Source organism: Ursus arctos, unplaced genomic scaffold, assembly GCF_023065955.2.
Source record: "Ursus arctos isolate Adak ecotype North America unplaced genomic scaffold, UrsArc2.0 scaffold_22, whole genome shotgun sequence".
NCBI lineage: Eukaryota > Metazoa > Chordata > Mammalia > Carnivora > Ursidae > Ursus > Ursus arctos.
In genome coordinates, this window is record NW_026622897.1 from 34,431,535 (window position 1) to 34,450,568 (window position 19,034).

A 19,034-nucleotide genomic window follows, 5' to 3' on the forward strand; every position below is an offset into this window, starting at 1 on the left:
AAGGCTCTTCCAAATTTACGAGATTTTGTTTCTGTGGTTAAAAATCATAAATCATAACAAGGCACTTTTTTCTTGCTTGTTTTTGCCTTTTTCTCCTCTGTCTGTATAGTAAGGATGAGGAACACATCTCGCTTTTTAAACTTTTTTTTAAATATTAATACTGAACATAAGCATAGCCCTTTCCAAATGTCCAAGTGCTCTCATCCATACATTATCTTCCATACAAACTACCAACTCTAGTGCTAGATTGCCTGGTACTAAATTCTGGTTCGATCACCCTGTATGACCTTGAGGAAGTTACTTCACCTCTCAGCTTCCTCATCTACAAAGGGGGAATAATGATAACTCCTAGACTTCGCAAGATTGTTATGAGAACTAAATGAATTGATACATATAAAATACTTAAAACAATGCCCACATAGCTGTTAGCTGTTTTGTTTTTGTTTTTTTCTTATTATTGTCATCATCAATCTGCAGTTTAGGCCTTACAACAGGACAGTAGATATCATTTTACCCTTTTCCAGATAAGAGAATCAGGCTCACAGAAATCAAGTGACACATCCACAGTCACAGTCAAGAAGTGGAATCAGAACTAAAGAACCAAGGACTAAGAAGGAATCAAGACTTTTCAGTACATTGTGTTATATCGTATCACAGTACATTTTTTGAGTTCATCCAGTTCAATATACTTCTGAAGACTAAAATTACCACTATTTTAAACATTTAAATACTCAAATAATTTTAAGCAGCACACACTGGTAACCATGCTGAGAATGAGTCTTTGATCCAAAAGATACCCGCATCTCTTATTAGTACTTCAAGAGTAGCGACATGAGTCAGACTTCTGAAGAGAAGTATGCACTGAATACTGAGGCTGGCTGGACCAGGTGAACCTGTCATCAATCTTCCAATATTCAGAATTTCCTTTAACAAGCAAGATATATACCCCATGAAATGTAAAGAGTTCCATGTTATGCTTCGTGCTAGGCAGTGGAAACAGAACAGAATTTAGAGTCAAAGTTCCAGTTCCATCTCTGATAAGCAGGAGACACTGGACAGTCATGTCACTTCTCTGAGCTTCAGTTACTCATCTGTCAAGTGAAGACCTACCTCAAGAAGCTGTTATGAGAAACAATGGAGCTGACGTAGGTCAAACAGCTCTGGAACTACAAAAACTATACCAAAATGTGTTAACATTACTATTAGCTACTTTGATAACATTGAGGGATATTACTGAGCATTCATTCAGTTTTCCATGGAAAATGGCTGACAGAACTCCTCCAATATAGAAATGTCACCCTGAGTATTCTGTGTAATTTCATAAGGTGACAATCACGATTAGATTAACACAGTGAAAGAGAAATTTAGGTAACCTGCAAAGTATCTATTCTAAAACCATGTGCTTTAAGGAGACTTAATAAAACCTGACCACAGGAAACAAGAGAAGAGACCAAGAAACAAACATATGTATTTCACTTTCTGATTTTAAACTATAGTGAATATTTTCAATTAAGTCACAAGGAAACTCAGCAGACATATGATCATCATAACAGTAATCATAATACATTACATTTATGTGACATTTTACAGTTTTGAAAGCATTTCACACATATCATCATAGAGATATCATGTTATTCTTTTTGTTCACAAACGTATGTTAACATTCATAAAACTTCCACTTTCAGACACTCTTTAGTGTCCCAACATAAAATATGAAGGAGTTAGACTACATAATAAAGTTCCCTTTTAGAGCTATCGTATTTATGATTTTGTGTCTGTGGTTAAAAAAGAGCAAAAAACATTTAATGGAAACAAAATTCATAATATTCAAACTTATTAGAAATGAGTAAGTGATTTTAAAATATTACTTTTCTTAAATTTATAATTAAAACATGTCTCAAAATATCCAGAAAATCGGGTAATGGCATTTAATAAACTTACTAATAAATTTGAGAATTACAGAATGTCTCCCAAAAATTGAATAACTACTTTTACTAATGTAAGATTATAATTCAGTAACTATCAGTATACCATACACAATACAAACTATACACAATACTAAAACTAAGTCAAAATCTTATGGTCAGAAAATAATTTAGACTATTTCAGTCGCTCAGAAATACTGTGACTATCAGCCACAATAATATCAGTATTAAAAATATAAAATAACTTCAATTGCTTAAGATCTCTGGCTTGGTATGTAAAGTATCAGATTCTGAACCAAGAAAATAAAACCACTTCTAATAGTACCTCATAGAATCCAAAGGGGGAAAAAACAAAGTTTTAACAGTAAATTATTCATATTACAGTTGAGCAAGCACCTACTATTTGCAAAGCACTATGCTAGCTACCATCATTCAAAAATTAAATCAAATCCCTTCTTCTCAGAGCATAAAACTTAAAGGCCAAGTACGAATAGTACCATGGCAGGGGTTGGGGAGTAGGGGGGTCCTCTACTTGGACTACTAGGGTCTTCCTGACTACTAGGGTCTTTTTCTACCCAATGATTTCAAAATCAAAACCAGTCACATATCTAACAAAGAAATAGTCCATGTTTTTCATGCACAAAACCCCCATATGTGCATTTAGTTAATTTTTTCAATAACAGTAACGGATGCATTACGATTTTATATAGACACAGTAAATCTGCCTGGCCCAACAAAAGTCACTATGTAACTTAGTGAAGTCTAGAATTGGGAGTCAGGAGAGCACTTCTAATGCTAATTTGCTCTGTGACTTTGGAGGAAACACCACCAATCATCTCTGGCCTTCTAACACATACTATACCTTTGGGTAAGTTATTAAACTTCTCTAGGTAAGTTATTAAACTTCTCTAGGTCTCTTCCTGCACCTACAAACATACAGAGTTCAAAAAGTATCTGGATTGAGGACTATCACTTTAAGTGCAGATTTTTGGGCCCACTCCCACTGGTTCAGAATGTCTGCGCTGGAAGCTAGGAAGCTAAATGTCTCCCAAGCACCACAGGTGACTGAAATATGCAGGTGGTCCTCAACTACGCTTAAGGTCATCACAAGTCCTAGTCACACCAGATGATCTCTAATGTCCTTAACTGTATAAAAAGATGACACAACTCATTTCAGCACCAAGGTCTTAGGAATTCTGGATCTAGCATAATGTGCAGCCCATAGTAGATTCTAAACAAATACTTATAGAAAGGAAGAAAGGGAGAGAGAGAGGGAGGAAGGAAGGAGGCTAGCGAGCTAACTGGTCATATTTTTGGCTAAGAAACATACAAAATGGCAGTAAAATTAAAATCGGGTAAAAGACAAATCAACAGCCAAAGAGCAAAGACCTCAGTCTCTACACGCATACAATTTTAAATATAACATGAGCTGTTGTCAAACAGCAAACTACTAAAGAGAAAAAGGGGAAAAAGAGTACACGGAAGCCAAAAGAATTTTAATGGAAAATTACTGGTGACTAAAACATAGCAATTGTTTACTCCAGGTAGAAAAGAACACAGAATTTTAAGGACTGAGACTTAGAATTGGGACTAATGTTTGAAGTTATTGATTACTCAAACGCATAAGTTTCATTTGGGATAAAAGTATATGGATTCCAGAAATGTTGGTGACGATATTAACTTTTGTCCATTTTTTAACTCCATTTTCCCATTCACTTACATTATAATTTTTGAGATGTTTTATCTTCACTTCTGATGATCTTCAAATGTCAATGGCTCTTAACACATTAACTGTAAACAAACACACAAAGGAACTTAGGGGAATTCAGATACTTAAGGAACCCTACAGTAAAGTATTTTAAATTATCCTGTAAAGCTTGCGGGGGGAGGGAGTGGTGGGAGGAGGCTTTGGTACCATGTTTACCTGCTTCATAATGTATCTGATGTTCAAAATGTCATATCATTCTAATGACACTATCCTCTTAATCATCAAGCAAAGAAAAATAAATCATCCTATTTTCTGTCAGAAGCAAAAAATATTCAAAGCCAGAGAAAATTCTCGCCAAATATGAACACTCTGAACTCACTGATGTATTGTGTATACTAAAGAAAGTCATTTCCTTGCCACTACCACCCAATCATCCTGCCCTGGGACCACCCTCTACCTACCAAGTTTGCACCTAGACCTAGAACATTAGATCTTCAGGCATCATCAGTTCTTAACAAAGACCCTGACATTAAACAGACTTGGGTCCAAACGTCAACCTGCTCTCCCTAATCTTCAGTTTTTTCATCTCTAAAAGGGAAACAATAATACTGTTTATTTTATAAAATTACGAGGATAATATGAGAAAATGTCTATTAAGGGATTTAGCACCATGCCCAGCAAGCACTCAAAAATGATAAGTGCTATTATTTTATTAGTATTAACAATCACGACAATATTAATTTCCTTCCAGAACTGTGTACCACTTGAAAAGCAAAGTTTATCCTAGGTGTTTCTATTTTTAGAAACTGCCTTTGGTTATAATGAAAGAAAATTATCCAATACCAGTAACAGAAGACATCTGTATCATGTAAAATTTTATTTTTGACCTTGCTGGGAATCCTGGCTCAAGAAAATTAAGGCTTGAAATCACCAGCCTGTCTTCAGCCAAAATTATTTTTCCTTTTGCTAATACACAGCCTTCTAACAAAGTCCTACTTGAAAAACTGCTCCCTTACAGTGATCTGTGAAGGCAAACTTGCTAGGAAAGGAGATGGATATATTGTAACTCATGCCTTTCAAGCCCTCTGAGCCCAAAGAATAATGCCATACCAATCCAAAAGAGACTTTTCTACCCTCTTCTACTCACTCCCAAATGATTAAACACCTATGTTTGACATTGCATGCTTAAAATATTAATATTTAAGTTCAGAAACACAAAAATGCATAAACACGAATTTCTCTGAATTTCCAAATTTTTAGGTCAAACATACAAAAGCACACATAAAATAATGGCAAAAGCATTCATACACTAACATGGCCCCAAATGGCCAGCTTTTTTTCCCCTATGGAGACCAAACTTTTAGAAATGAAATGAGAGAAGATATCTAAGTGGAACCTGAGGCAATATTTTCGGGGGGAGATAAAACACATGGATACAAGGCTGGAAAGCAAATTGGAAACAGCAGAAGAGAAAGCAGTCTTGGCCACCATCCTCATTGCCACTATTACTTCACGGGTAATTGCTTACGCTCTTCAAATGAAATAAAAAATGAAATAGCACAGTTGATCATTCTTCATTTGATTTCCATTTGCCTTTCACTTAATGAGTTGACAGTTATGAAATGTATCCCTTTTATGTTATGATCCCAGGTTAGGATTATAAAAATCTGGCCCAAGATAATACACACAAAAAAGTACAAAGTTAAAAACCTCCAGTTTAGTGTTCCAAGATACAGTTTTCTTTTCTGGTCTGCTACAATATATCATGTCTCTCAGTGTATTTTCTACTTTGGTTACTGCCTCTGCAAGTCTAAGAATGTCTCTGCTGTAAGTGAAGTATTGTCAACTTTAACTGGAAAATGTCTTCCTTGCTAAATTATTCATTTATATGCTATGGAGAAGGTGCTAATTGTCTCCAATACCCATTCTCTACTATTTCTTAGATAGAACCTCCAATTCTGGCTTCCTAGAAGAGACTACACATCCTAGCCTTCCCTGTGGCTAGGTATGGCCATGGAACCATGTTCTGGCCAAGTGGATGTAAGCTTAAAAGACTATATGTAACCTTAAAAAAAGTATCTTTTAAAGAAAAAGAACATCCTTTCTTCTTCCCTTCATCCTTCCTTCTGATTACAATGAATGCAGTGTTAGAGCTCCAGTAGCAATTTTGGTTCATGAGGTAACATCACAGTAAGAGTCTGTGTTCTTGATACTTCAGGTCCACTATATCAGATCAGTATGGACTGTCTCTGGGCTCTTATATGGGAGAAAAACTAAAATCATCTGTTTTAGGCCACAGTTAGTTTGAATTTTCTGTTATAGTCTGTCAAATCTAAACCCTAACTTTAAAAAAAAAAAGAAAGAGGATTTTCCAAATATCAGTATTTAGGGTGTTTGAAGTATTTGGTTGAAAACATATTTTAAAAGTGAATTCTTATTACACTGAAAACATAGCTAATCGGCCCTTATTTCATCTAGGCTATAAAGTATTTAAAGAGCCCAAGAGTTAATCTCATTCAGTAAGAGTCTTTGAAAAGTCTCGCTGCCATGAGTAAGTACTAAGTGCATGGCAGGGGAAGAACTGTGAAGGTGCCCATTCGTGGTCCACAGTGATGGCAGCACTAGCACATACAGAGAAGCACAGTAAGAGGGACAGCACAATTAGTTCTGTGTAATAAAACCACAGGAAAGGGAACAGAGATTATGATTTTCATTAAGAGGGCATCTTCTCTAGTCCCTTCTATTTTAATAACCTTGTACCAATCTTTTTTTTTTTTTTTTCAATAGTTCCATTTTAACCTGACTTCCTTCGGGAAGCAGACTTATAAAATCACTCTTTGTCCTTGACTATCAACTCTCAATAGTTTTTAATCCTATCCACAGATTTAACTAAATCAAACAATGGGACAAAGACAGCAAGTGATTTACCTATTCAAAACTAATTTTCTTAAAAAGAAAAAATACTCTCTACTAACATCTAGAGAATTTCCACTGGTCAAGTCCTGAATCACATGCAACCTTTGGCCCTGGTGATTTTGAATACAATAGCATGAACTTGGCAGCTGTACAAAATAAACTTACTGATTTCTGGACATCTGTATCTGGGTTATTTCCTTCCCTTGGGCGTAATCCAGACTTTACTGCTTCAGGTGATGGCTTCCTGGAATTACTTATTTATAATATTTTTTTAATTTAAGTTACCACTAATGGATTTCACCAAGGGCCTTTTTTTTCTTTAAAAATTTATTTATATGAGAGAGAGAGAGAGAGGAGACAGAGTGAGTGCACGCATGAGTGGGGGAGAGGCAGAGGGAGAGAGAGAAGCTCAGGCAGACTCCCTGCTGAGCACAGAGCCCCACGCAGGGCTTGATTTCATGACCCTGAGACCGTGACCCGAGCTGAAACCAAGAGTTGGACACTCAACCAACTTAGCCACCCAGGCGCCCCAAGGACCTATTTTTTTAAAAAGACCTAACACGTGTATTCCTGATGTGTTACTCATAGCTGAGAAAGAAAAAAACCTCAGGAAATTTCCTAAAAATCAGATATCATAAATCCCTAAGAGATGACTTTTACCTTTCACTACTTCAATCAATATTTCTACAAAAATGCTTTCAAGTAATAGGCTTATGGTAGCTGTAATACAGACCTTAACTTAGTCTCTTTCAACAAATATTGATGCGGTTACTAGAAAAAAATTAGTAAAAGACCTAAGGCAGTTGTTCTCAAACTCTAGTTTTAGTTTAGGATCACCTGGAGAACTTCCACTGCCAGAGTGTTTCATCCAATTACATCTGAGGTAGAACCAGAGAATCTGTATTTTTAACAAATCTGCAAAGGATGCTGATGCTACTGATCTGGGAACTACTGATCTACATTAATAGAAGACTACTGATGACAGCATAAAGAGGAAAGGAAAAAAAAAAACACATATGGGATCCAATCTCAACTTTAGTATACTTGTATACTTTTGACTAGTAATTAATCTTTTTAAATTTTCTTTCAGAAAAATCTACACAGTAATTACTAAAGTTCACAATAATATTGGATCTTATCTGACAGAACTTTAAAATTCTTTTAGGGTCCTGGAATAATGAAATACAAAATAAGTAAATATGTCCAATGTCTGACATAAGGTGCTAATTTTATTGCCAAGGTTGGAAGTTCAACCTGTAAGTTTCACCTAGTTCCATAACTAGTTTCTATCACTAATCCTGGCCAGCTGCCTCAGAAGACATGCCAAGAGTCACAAAGGGAGTGGGTAAGAATGTGTGACTGGACACAAATCCATCACCACTACTGGAAAACAACCCAAAAGCACATTTCCTACCAACATATCAGCTCTAAGTGACCTTGAGGCTGAAACTAGAAATGAAATCTTACCAAAAAATGTGCTTCAGAAATCTTAAAAACTTTTCTCCCTTTTCAGACTATAAATACCATCAAAATTCATGGAAACAACCAGGATTTGCTGTTTTCAGATGATGATAATTTTAAAGGAAGACATGTAACTTAAAAATGTAATTAGTTGAAGTCTACTTTTTGAGTATATTCTATGTGTACCAGACTTTGATTTTTTAATCTAAGTTAAATGTAAGTATATACATATAAATACATAAATATAAATACTAATGAATCTATAGACTACAAATCAACTGATAAACCAAAATAATCTGAGACAAACAAGTGGTGCCCAGAATAACTAGAGCATATGAGGGTATATAAAAGATGAAAGAAACAGATATTAAATAAAATGACTGACAGGATAAGTTAGAAAGAGACCAAAATAATCAAGAGTAGCAGATGGTAAAGCAGGTAGGCTAAAGGAACACAATGTTGTGAAAATATACGGCTGGGCACAGAAAAGATAATGTAGCCAATAAAATCAGCTCAGTGTGTCAAGAGGCTTCATGCAAGAACAACTTTAGCTTGAACTTGAAGTTGTGTCTTTGTGGGCCAAATTCAACAAAAGAAAACCCTTTTTAATCCTTTGAGTGGAGACAGCAAATAAGAGAGCAGTGAACATTCAGTCAACATTTCTTTATTCAAATATTTACTAGACACCTACCTGGCACTAGATGTGTTAGCATGTGATTATGCATAGTAAAAAATAATCAAAGAAACCCACTCAGGCAGTGCATTTTATAACAGTGTGCAAACTGAAAAAATGGAAAACCAGACCAAGAAGGCAGAAATAGTACCAATATAGTGACAAATTCTGCTGTATAACTTATACAGTTCTAAGGCTCAGGCCTACCTTAGCTATCATATCTCGCCTACAATACTGTTTTATCTATATAAATCATACTTATGTCAAGAATCAGAGCAAGAGCAACAAGAATTAAATTATGGATTACAGCCAGATTATCAGTGTGCTGAAGTGAATTTTTTCACAACTCTCTCTCTCTCTCTGGGGTGGACACACTGAAGAATGAACAACACAGGATATTCAAGAGCTGCTGAACAGCTCGCTGAAGTAGACTAACACCAAGCAAGATTCACCAAAGAATATTACTTTTTTTTTAAGGATGCAAGATGACATAACTCTAGCTGATTAGGAAACTGCTATCTGGATATCATATAAAAAATAAAATCACTCTTCTGTGGCCAAAGCATCAAGCCTATGATGACCTAGAAGGCAAAGCCAGAAGCAGTAGCAACTCTGAGACAACCACAGATTAGATAGATAAACGGTCAGACATATCAAGACTCAACATACATTTTAAAATTTTATTTATTTATTTGAGAGAGAGTGTGTGCACACGCTGGGGCGGGGAGGGTAGGGATGATCAGAGGGAAAGGGAGAGAATCTCAAGCCGACTCTGCAATGAGAACGAGGCCAAATCCAGGCTTAATCTCACAAGCCCAAGATCATGACCTAGCCAAAACCAAGAGTGAGACACTCAACTGACTGAGCCACATATGTTTAGTGTGAACTACAGATCCCACAAAAGCCTGTCACCCACCTTGAATGGAGTGTGTCATTTTCAAAAAAACCAATGGGCAACCAGAAGGATTAGTGTATAATCTCTCAGATTTATATTCTTCCTATTTCCCAGAAAAGCATAAAACAACTTACAAATTAACACATTTAAATATAATATTTAAACTGAACTCATCTAATAGTACTTGAAGAAATTAGGTGTGTATTACCGACTTCAGCTACAAATCTGACTGAAGTCATTTTGCTAAATTGAAGAGAAACACGCAGTTACATAGTTTGCATTTTCAAACAAATAGGAAGCACACTTTTTTTTGCATAAACAATTTTTCTTGGAGCTAAACTCTGCAGAAATTTACGTCAATCTAGTCTGTAAAAGACATACGGAACACACCGAACATATTAACTATTATTGTATAGGAAGTATTGAAACAAATTCACATGGCAATTTCCTAATTGAAAATTGAAAATCTGAAACGGAAAATTTCCTAACTGTAAAAAACAGAAGGCATAAAAATAAACTACAATTTAAGGGCAACATTTCTGCAAAAGGCTGAGACAATACAGTCCAAACATCGATATTCTGCTTTACCATAGACTATCGAAGTAAAAACTTAAACAACTGGATAGCCGCTTAGCATAGCTATTATAATCATGGCTGTCTACCCTGCCTCTGTATTAGAATCATCTACAATTGATTATTTGCCTAGAGTAAGTTTAAATTTAAGCTTTCTACCAAACATCTACAATGCAGCTATTCTATACTGTTGATAAACCAGGTGTAATGGTTCATAGAATAAAAGACATGAAAAAATTTAGCCGGGTGAATTCTACATGCTAGACAGTCAATAAATGTATTTTTTTCTGCCTTCCAGAGGAAAGGAATGAAAGCTGGCATTCTCCAATGGAAAGTAGATCATACTTATATTTTTGTCCAGAGAGGACGAGGCTAACACATTCTAGTCAAAACTCTTTCAAGGAGTTTTCTCAAATTCATACATCAGTAACATAATTTTTTAATTAAGAATTAGAATGCATATATAAAGTTACTGGGCTTTCTTTGGGGAGTAATTAAATGTGCTTAAGGGGCACAATTAGGTATGTTAATTTGTAATAACAAGTATTTATTTAGTATAATTTCAAAAATCCGTAAAGGGAATTTCTTAGTATTTGATAAGAATGCATCATTATTGTTATTAAGGTAAAGAATGATAGAATTTTGCCCCCTAACTTCCAGTACATTCTTCATTCTAACAGACTATACTGCCTCCTGTGGCTCTAAATCCTCTTGCTTGGGTGAGATTACTGGTTGCTTCATCTGTTTTCTTTACATTCTATTCTGAACCATAGATGCCATTTGTTAACTTTCCTATAAAATTACAATTTTCCAACCTGTTTTCTCCATAATTTTACAACTGAGAATGTTAAATCCTCTGCTTCCTAAATTTCAGAGTAATAAACATAAAATTTTTAAAATACCTGAAGCAAATGTACAGTATACGTGATTGAATGCAAAGAAAAATTCTTCTCTCCTGGATAATTACATCTACAGATTCAAAAAAGAAAAAATTATTGAGCACCTCTGACATGCAGGGTCTCTGCTAAATGCTGGAGATAAGAAGATAAGTAAGATATGGTTCTTGTCCTTCAGTAGCTTACAGCCTAGTAAAAAGTCAATTAAACCAACAATTACACTGTGTGTGTTAAGAACTCTGAAAAAGGTGTGGGCAGGTTGCTATGAGTGCTTCAGGAAGAGAATCTAATTCATAAAGACGGAATCAGCTAATAATTTCCCATAAGGTCTGAACAGTAATAGGAAAACATAGCTGTGTCACCCATATTTAGTGGGGTCCAAAATGAATTAAAAGAGAGAAACTTCAATTTATTCAGAGGAAAATGAAATTTGTGTTTTTACAGATTAGTATCTAGTAATTAATAATAATTACACTATTTTTTACGGGAAAGAACCTGATTTCATTGTGGCTACATAACAAACACAGGTCTTCTATTATTTCGTCCTAAAATTTTAAATCACTACTTTAAAACCTGTCTAGCTAATATTCATAACAGCTGTCTACAAAATTGCATACTAAAGTCCTCCTCAAAATTCCAAGGGGGAAAAAATTCCATCTAGTACAAGAGAAATAACCAGGAGAATTGGTAGCCCAAGAAGGAAGAAAACTACCACTCATTATTCACTCGGGGTTAAGGACTACTCAGATTCCTAGATAATGACATTCAGCTGGAAGATTTAGAAAAAACGTGCAGTGGGCATTTTTATTTACATTTTTAAAGCTAAATGAGGAGGAAGGGGTCAGAGTATAGGGAAAATCATGAAAGAGATTAAGTAAGAAAAGTTATAGAAAAAAGAAGAAAGGGTGGGCAAGAATCCCAAAATCAAAGACACACGGACAAATGGAAGAAAGACTGGAGAATGGTTTGGAAAAGCGTATAGTAAAGAAAGGCAGAGAGGAAATGAGGGGTGGTGGCTGGGGGAAGGGCTGTCCAAAAAAATAATCCGAGAGGGAATGAGAAACAAGAGAAACTAATGAGCTGGGGCTGTCTCAACCAGGGATAAAAAGAGATGGTTATACGTAAGGTAGAGTCACCGATAAAGCAGCAGTGAGTTTTAACCTCCCTTTTCCCCAGCCTCTAAACCCCGAAGAGGGAGGAAGAAGTGGCTCCCAAGTCCCAGAAAAGGAATTTAGACGCAGCCTTCGGGAAGCAAGTCCAAGATTTGGGGCACCATCCAGCGGGTCCCGGGCCCCTCTCCATCCCCGTCGGGCGCTGGGCGGGGCCCCAGGCATCCTGGTTACCTGGACAGGGAGTCCACGCTGGGCGGCCGTGCTGCGGCCGGCTGGGAGCCAAGACTCTCGCAGCTCGAGCTCTTCTCCATGGCGCGGCGGGGGCAGCGGGAGGGAAAGGCTGAAGCGACCTCCGCGGCGGCGGGGCGGGAGGAGCGGAGGGCGGAGTGCGCCGGGCAGGGGCCGCGGTCAGGCCAGCGCCGGCCCGGGAGGGAGACCGGAAGCGGCCATGTTCCCCCAGACTGCACCGCGCCGGGGGCTGCCGAGGAGCGGGAGGACCCCGCGGCACCCCTCCGACCCCAGCCCCGTCGCGCTGCGCTTGCTACGTGCGCTTCCTGCGCGTCCCGCGCTGTCTCTGCGCTCCGGGAAAGGGAGGTGGCCCTTCCCGGGGTGAGAGGGTCACCTGAGGCTGGGGCGGGGAGAACGAGGATCCCATGGGAGGAGGGAGACTTTTACAAATAAGAGAGAGGAATAGGGAATACTAGGGACGAGGGTCTCAAGAGAAGACAGGGACAACGATCTTAGGGATGGGGATGACTGAGACAGGAATGGTGGAGAAGACAGGGTAGTAAAGGAGTGCGGGGGAACAGTAGGATGAAGGGGCAGAAAGGATGGGGGTGGGGCATGAAGAGAGGAAGAGAACATAAGGGCACATAAAGGATGGGGATACTAAAGATGGCAAAGTGTTCACCAAATTTGGGGCTGAAAATAATAGTTAAATAATTATTAAATAGTGATTAAAGGTCGCTTTAGCCAGTCAGACACGAATTCAAATCCTGCCTCTGCCGGTCGCTTGCAGTGTAACCCAAGGTATTGAACATCATCTTCCTTATGTGTAAAATAGGAAAAATAATAACTTAACAGATTAGATTAATTAATGCATGTAAAATGCTTAAAACAAATCCTGGCGCATAGTAAACACTCAAATATTAGCTGTTAGTATTACTACCTACTTCGTAAGGGTTGTTAGGATGTGATGTATTAACGAATATAAACAGTTTCTAATACAACTTCAGAAAATGGTAGCTGATGAAGGAACGGAAGGCAAGCTGAAGACAAAGCAGAAGCTGAAACCCTGCAAACCCCCCCCCCCCCCGCGCCCCCCATGGGATGTATGCAACATTCCTCAGGCACTCTTGGCTGCCCTAAAGGACAAAGGAACAGTCCTTACTACCTACAGCCCATTGACAAGTCCTTGAAACAGGCATGGTGACATTCCTCTAGGAATTTAGCTGCCTCCATGTTAATACTTTGCTAAGGGCAAGAGGCAGTCCTAGCCTGACCCCCCCCCCTCCCCTCCACCAAGATCCTGTAAGTCTACTTTAATGTATAGAAATTCCTTTGGAAACTTCCTTTATCTCTAACCCCCCAAGGTACGTATTGGCAATCATCCCCCAAGCATATGGCCCACTGAGATACATCTGAAGGGTCTCAGGACTAAGGTTTTATTAGACGGTAATAAATGACCTTTTCCCAACAGTAGCTAGCCCCCTCAAGGTCCTGGAAACTTTGCTTCCAAAATTCCTTAGAGACTTACGCTATCCCCAGCCCCCTTCCCACTTGAGGGTATAAAATAGGTCATTCCTCACAACCCCGGGGCAGCAGCTCTTTCTGCCCATGGGTCCTGTCCCCGTGCTTTAATAAACCACCATTTGCACCAAAGACGTCTCAAGAATTCTTTCTCGGTCGTTGGCTCCGGACCCCACCCCACTGAACCTCACGTGTATTCCCCAACTTCATCAGTAGCTATAGGGCAGGAATATATAGGAAGGGTGGCAGAGAAGTAAGAAGTAATTGATATGGGAAAGGTAGTGGAGAAAGTACAGGACAGGTAGGAAAAAATTAATATTTCTCATTCTATCTTCATTCCACCACCAGCCCAGCATTGTAGAAGGGGCACTAGAAAAGCAGAAATTTTCAGCCCTACTATTACTTGGACTGATGTCTGTGTGGTCTGGAAGTATGCAGGGGCAAAGCGCTTTGGCATTAGTACACACAAGGAGGTATGGAAGAGGAAAATGGGAACTGATAAACACGCAAAAAGAATTAGACACATATACTATTGTATGTGGTGGCATTGGATAGGGGACAAACTTTAGCATAATCTTTCCCTGCCCTCTCAAACTCCCCTGCAGAGCAGGAAGGGAGGGTAGAGAGATAGAACTGTGATAAGAGAATAGGAATTGGGTGAAGGGGAAATGCTTCTGGTAATTTTCTGTTATGGGAGACACGGGGAGGACAAAAGAAGGAAAGCATAAAGAAATTTTTCTGGCAGACTGAATCACAGTCACCTCATGTGAAGTATAAAATGATGCAAAGATTATTTCTGTAAAAAAAAATAACAATCGTTCAAAAAATAACAATGAGTCATTCAAAAAAAAATTCTTCCTTGCTAGGATAAATAGAATTATGTTCATTTAAACTAAATTTAATTTATACTGACAACTGATGTTTTAAGAAAATCTTAAAGTATAGGTCCAGTGAAATATTAACTAGCAAGTACATTCCCCTAAAGAACAACCTAACCTAGTTGTGTACAGCATATTTATTAAAATAAAATGTTTTTAAGCACAAAAGGCTTTGCCTTTCCATCCTCCAGCTTGGCAAGGATAGGATGGCAGCTGATAGTTTTAATTTATATAATTTTTAAAGAGGTCTTTAACTGTACTCCTCTAATAAGCAAAGAGAATAGGCAGTTAGAAACACTTAACAAGCATAAACATCTGCAATGATTCATAAAAGAATTTGCTTACTGATTCCTGGTTTCTACCTGCCTTCCAAAATGCTGACTCACTGTCACCTGATACTTTGACATAGATTTTTCTAAGCTAAGTTTGGTGAAGACTGATGTGAGAGACCCAAGCACTTTCTACAGCCCAATTGTTTCTAGGACTGTGTTAATAAGAGCACTTGAAACCACCTGCCTGATGATGAAATAATTTGGATGTGAGTCTATCTGGTGATTAAAAAAGAACAATAATGCAGGGCGTCTGGCTGGTTCAGTTGGTAGTGCTTGTGACTCTTGGTCTCAGGGTTGTGAGTTTGAGCCCTATGTTGGGTGAGGAGATTACTTAAAAATAAAAATCTAAAAAAAATAGAATAAAATAAAAAAATAATGTTACCGTAGAGATTTTAGAACCAGGCAAATCTGAATTGGGATTCTGACTCTGTCACCTACTTGCTCTATGATTTCAATTACGTTGCTTCTCCAACACTGCTCTCTCATCTCTAAAATGGGAATAAAAATATCCACATAAGAAGATTGTTTTTCTCTATACAGAGCTGGTTGCACAGAAGGATCTCAGTCAATGGGTCTGTTGCTATTATTATTTGTTCTTCCTCTGAACTTACTGTTTTACTTCTAAATATTAAAGCAGTAACTTCTGAGAGTTAATAACAAGCAAAGAATACTTTAATCTCAGCTGAAAGTTAAATTAGTGCTTAATTCTTTTTCTGACATGTTGGCTGCTGTGTCATATACCCAAGAGAAATCACCTTGATTAGGACTTTCTGCACCCCAGTTTTCTTGTCTTTTAAAAGAACACTTTAGCCTATCCCAGGTCTTCAGGAACTATTGCTAAAATTAAATTACAACGTAGGTTCATCTTGTAGCCGGGGCACAGGTGTGCAAGAGCACCTGGCTCCAGGGATCCCAAACAGACCAAGTTCAGCCACTCCCAGCTGACAAAATCCAAAGACAGAGAAACTAGTGGTGGTGAAACAAGAAAAGAATTTATTTCAGTGAGGTCAACACTGGGAAAACAGCAGACTATCCTCTCAACTATCTCCAAAGTGCTGAAAATACTTCCAGGTTTATATAAGGAAAACGTGGGGCCAAAGTCGGTGGGTATGTCTAGGTGGGCATAAAAGGTTAAATTGATCAATGTCTTGGAGTCAATCGTGGGCCACGGGTGGAATCTTGTTGGCTCAGGGCAGTCCTTACTCTTGAGGGGGTAGTTTCTGTTCCCAATCAGGGGAGGCTTTGCCCACAGGGTCTTTTGCCTTAGTTAAGAAATAAGCTGGAAAGAAGAACTTAATCAGTTAAAAAGTATAGACTGAGGTCAAAATGGAGGTAGTTAAAGTCCTCTTTCAGTCTCTCCTATTAAATGGTTAATTTAAGACCTTCCCAAGAGTAATTTTCTTATTTGAAATCTGGGCCAGTGTTTCTCAAATTATCTGTAGGAAGAGCCAGTGTTTTGTTTTTAATTTCCAAGCTATCATCAACCAATGCTTTTTTAAAATATAAGAAAAATCAACTACTAAATAAATGAAACTTAAAAACTGAAGACATGCAAAATACAAGGCCAATTTTTTTCTTATGTATAACAGATATAAAATAACTTCATGAAAGTTAAGTGAAGGTTTCGAAGTACATATTCTCAATCCTGCTCTCCTCTCATCATGGACAGGCAATAGATAGTTCATGCAGAAGCACTGACTGGCAAACCACAATTTGAATAGCACTGACTTGGATCTATAGGTTTGTTGCCTATCAGCTTATCAAAGAGTGTTTATTAGACAATCCGAATCAGAATAAGGAAATAAACTTCTCTTATGATAGTAAAATGGTGGTTAGGAATGGACAAGTGGAGGGGAAAATCTCTTAAACACACATGCCAAAAACATAATCCTTAGATCAAGCATGCATAATTTCTTTTTTCAAAGAGAGGGAGTGTGGAGTTAGGCAGGTAGGGGCAGAGGGAAAGGGGAAATCTTAAGCAGGCTCCACGCCCAGCACGAAGCCAGATGCACAGCTTGATCTCACGACCCTGAGATCATTACCTGAGCTGCCAAAATCAAGAGTTGGACTCTTACCCAAGTGAGCCACCCAGGCACCCTCCCCCTCCTTTTTTTTAAGTAGGCTCCATGTCCAATGTGGAGCCCAACACAGGGCTTGAACTACTGACCCTGAGATGGAGACCTGAGCCAAGACCAAGAGTTGGATATTTGACCGACTGAGCCACGCAGACACCCCAAGCATGCATAATTCTTATAATTTATTATTTATATGCAAAAATTTAATTTGTTGATTACTTTGGTTTTGAGAGTTCCTCTTCTAGTATAGAAAAGTAGACTTATAACAGATTGACCTTTATCTGTTACAGGTCAACAGATGTGGACAACAGATTGTCTACAGATAACTGGACACTCCAGACAGTAAAACAACAACCTGAGGAGTCAAGAGAGTAGACAGAAGTACACAGAACCAAAATGTGTAGGAAGTGACCCACACAGAGCGCATTTCCCATTTTGAGTGGCTTTGACCTATGGACAGACAAAAATTGTGGTGTGGTACAAGATGACAAAAACTCACATAGAAAGCCTGCTATCTTTCTGGCCTGAGGAACCAAGAGAAGGGAGCCCAGGGCAGCTAGAGAAGGGAGGAATTTCAAAAAAGAGAACCAGAGAACTCTAAACACTCTAAACTCTGTATATAAACTCAGGCAATCTCTGGGTAAGCCCTAATCAATTTGAATAACAAAGGCAGAATGCAGACAGCTCAGATAAAAGAACTCAAAATAGAGTATCCTACTCTTCCAGATAAAATAACTGAAGCAAGATTTGAGCTGTTACCCACTATATGCAGGACAAAATTTTCAGTTTGTTTCAAAGTAAGTTAATTTCTTGCTAAACAAAAGCATCACCACTTTATAAAGGAATAAAATAGAATCCAGAGACTCCAAAACAATGTTCATAATGTCAAGGACAAAATTTAGAATTATTTGGCATAAAAGCTAATTGGAAAATGGGTTGTATTCTTAAAGGAAAAGATAATAAGGAGAGGCTAAATTCCAGATGACACAGGTATTGAAATTATCAGACAATGGCTCAAAAGCAGCTAATATAACTATGTTCAATGAAGTAAAAAAAAAAAAATACTGTAATCAATGAAAAGATAGTAAAATTCAGCAGAGGGATCATATATATATGATATAATATATATGATATATAATATCATATAATATATATATGATCCAAATAAAAATTTTAGGAAAAGTACAATACTTAAATAAAAGACTTACTGGCTGGGCCTAATGCCAAAATGGATTTAACATATAAAAATGTAAGTACATGAAGACAAATCAATAGAAATTGTCCAATATGAAAAAGAGAAAAAATATTTTAAAAACATTATCAGAAAAAAAATATATTATCAGAGCCCAAGGGACATGTGGGACAATATCAAAAGACCTAATATGCAAATAACTGGAATCCTAGAAGTAGTAGAAAAAATTAGAGAAATCTATTTAAAAAATGATAGCCAAAAACTTACAAATATGTCCAACAGCAGAAATTTACAAATTCAAGATGCTCAGCAAACACAAAACAGGATAAATAAAAGAAAACCATGCCCAGGCACATCGTAATTAAACTGCTGAAAACCAAAGATAAAGAGAAAATCATCAAAGCAGCAAGAGAGAAATGACACATTACATATAAGGGAACCACAATTCTAAAAATCACAGATTTCTCAGCCAGTATTATGGATGATAGAAAATAGTAGAACAACATCTTCAAGTGCTTATAGATAAAATAGAATTTTAAAGAATCATATATAGAGAATATATAAATTACATATAAAGAATATATAAAACATATTTTATATATTACCTATAGAATTTATAGAGAATTTAAATTATATATAAGAATATATA

General features: G+C 37.4%; 1 protein-coding gene across 2 annotated transcripts in view; it reads right to left on the reverse strand.

Annotated features, from left to right (window-relative positions):
* The window catches only part of MTMR2 (myotubularin related protein 2), a 119,086-nt gene extending 106,326 nt beyond the window's left edge, over nucleotides 1-12,760 (reverse strand). Inside the window, exons 1-2 of one of the 2 annotated variants that reach the window (XM_026505304.4) lie at nucleotides 12,391-12,408; nucleotides 3,646-3,716 (exon numbers count right to left, since the gene is read on the reverse strand). Coding sequence is in view for 1 of the 2 variants with exons in the window: in XM_026505303.4 (XP_026361088.1) it covers nucleotides 12,391-12,470 (80 nt within the window). In the remaining variant the exon portion in view is untranslated. Of the gene's footprint in view, nucleotides 1-3,645; nucleotides 3,717-12,390 lie in introns of both variants that reach the window. The other variant, XM_026505303.4, reaches the window with a different exon arrangement.
* Between the last annotated feature and the right edge of the window lie 6,274 nt (nucleotides 12,761-19,034).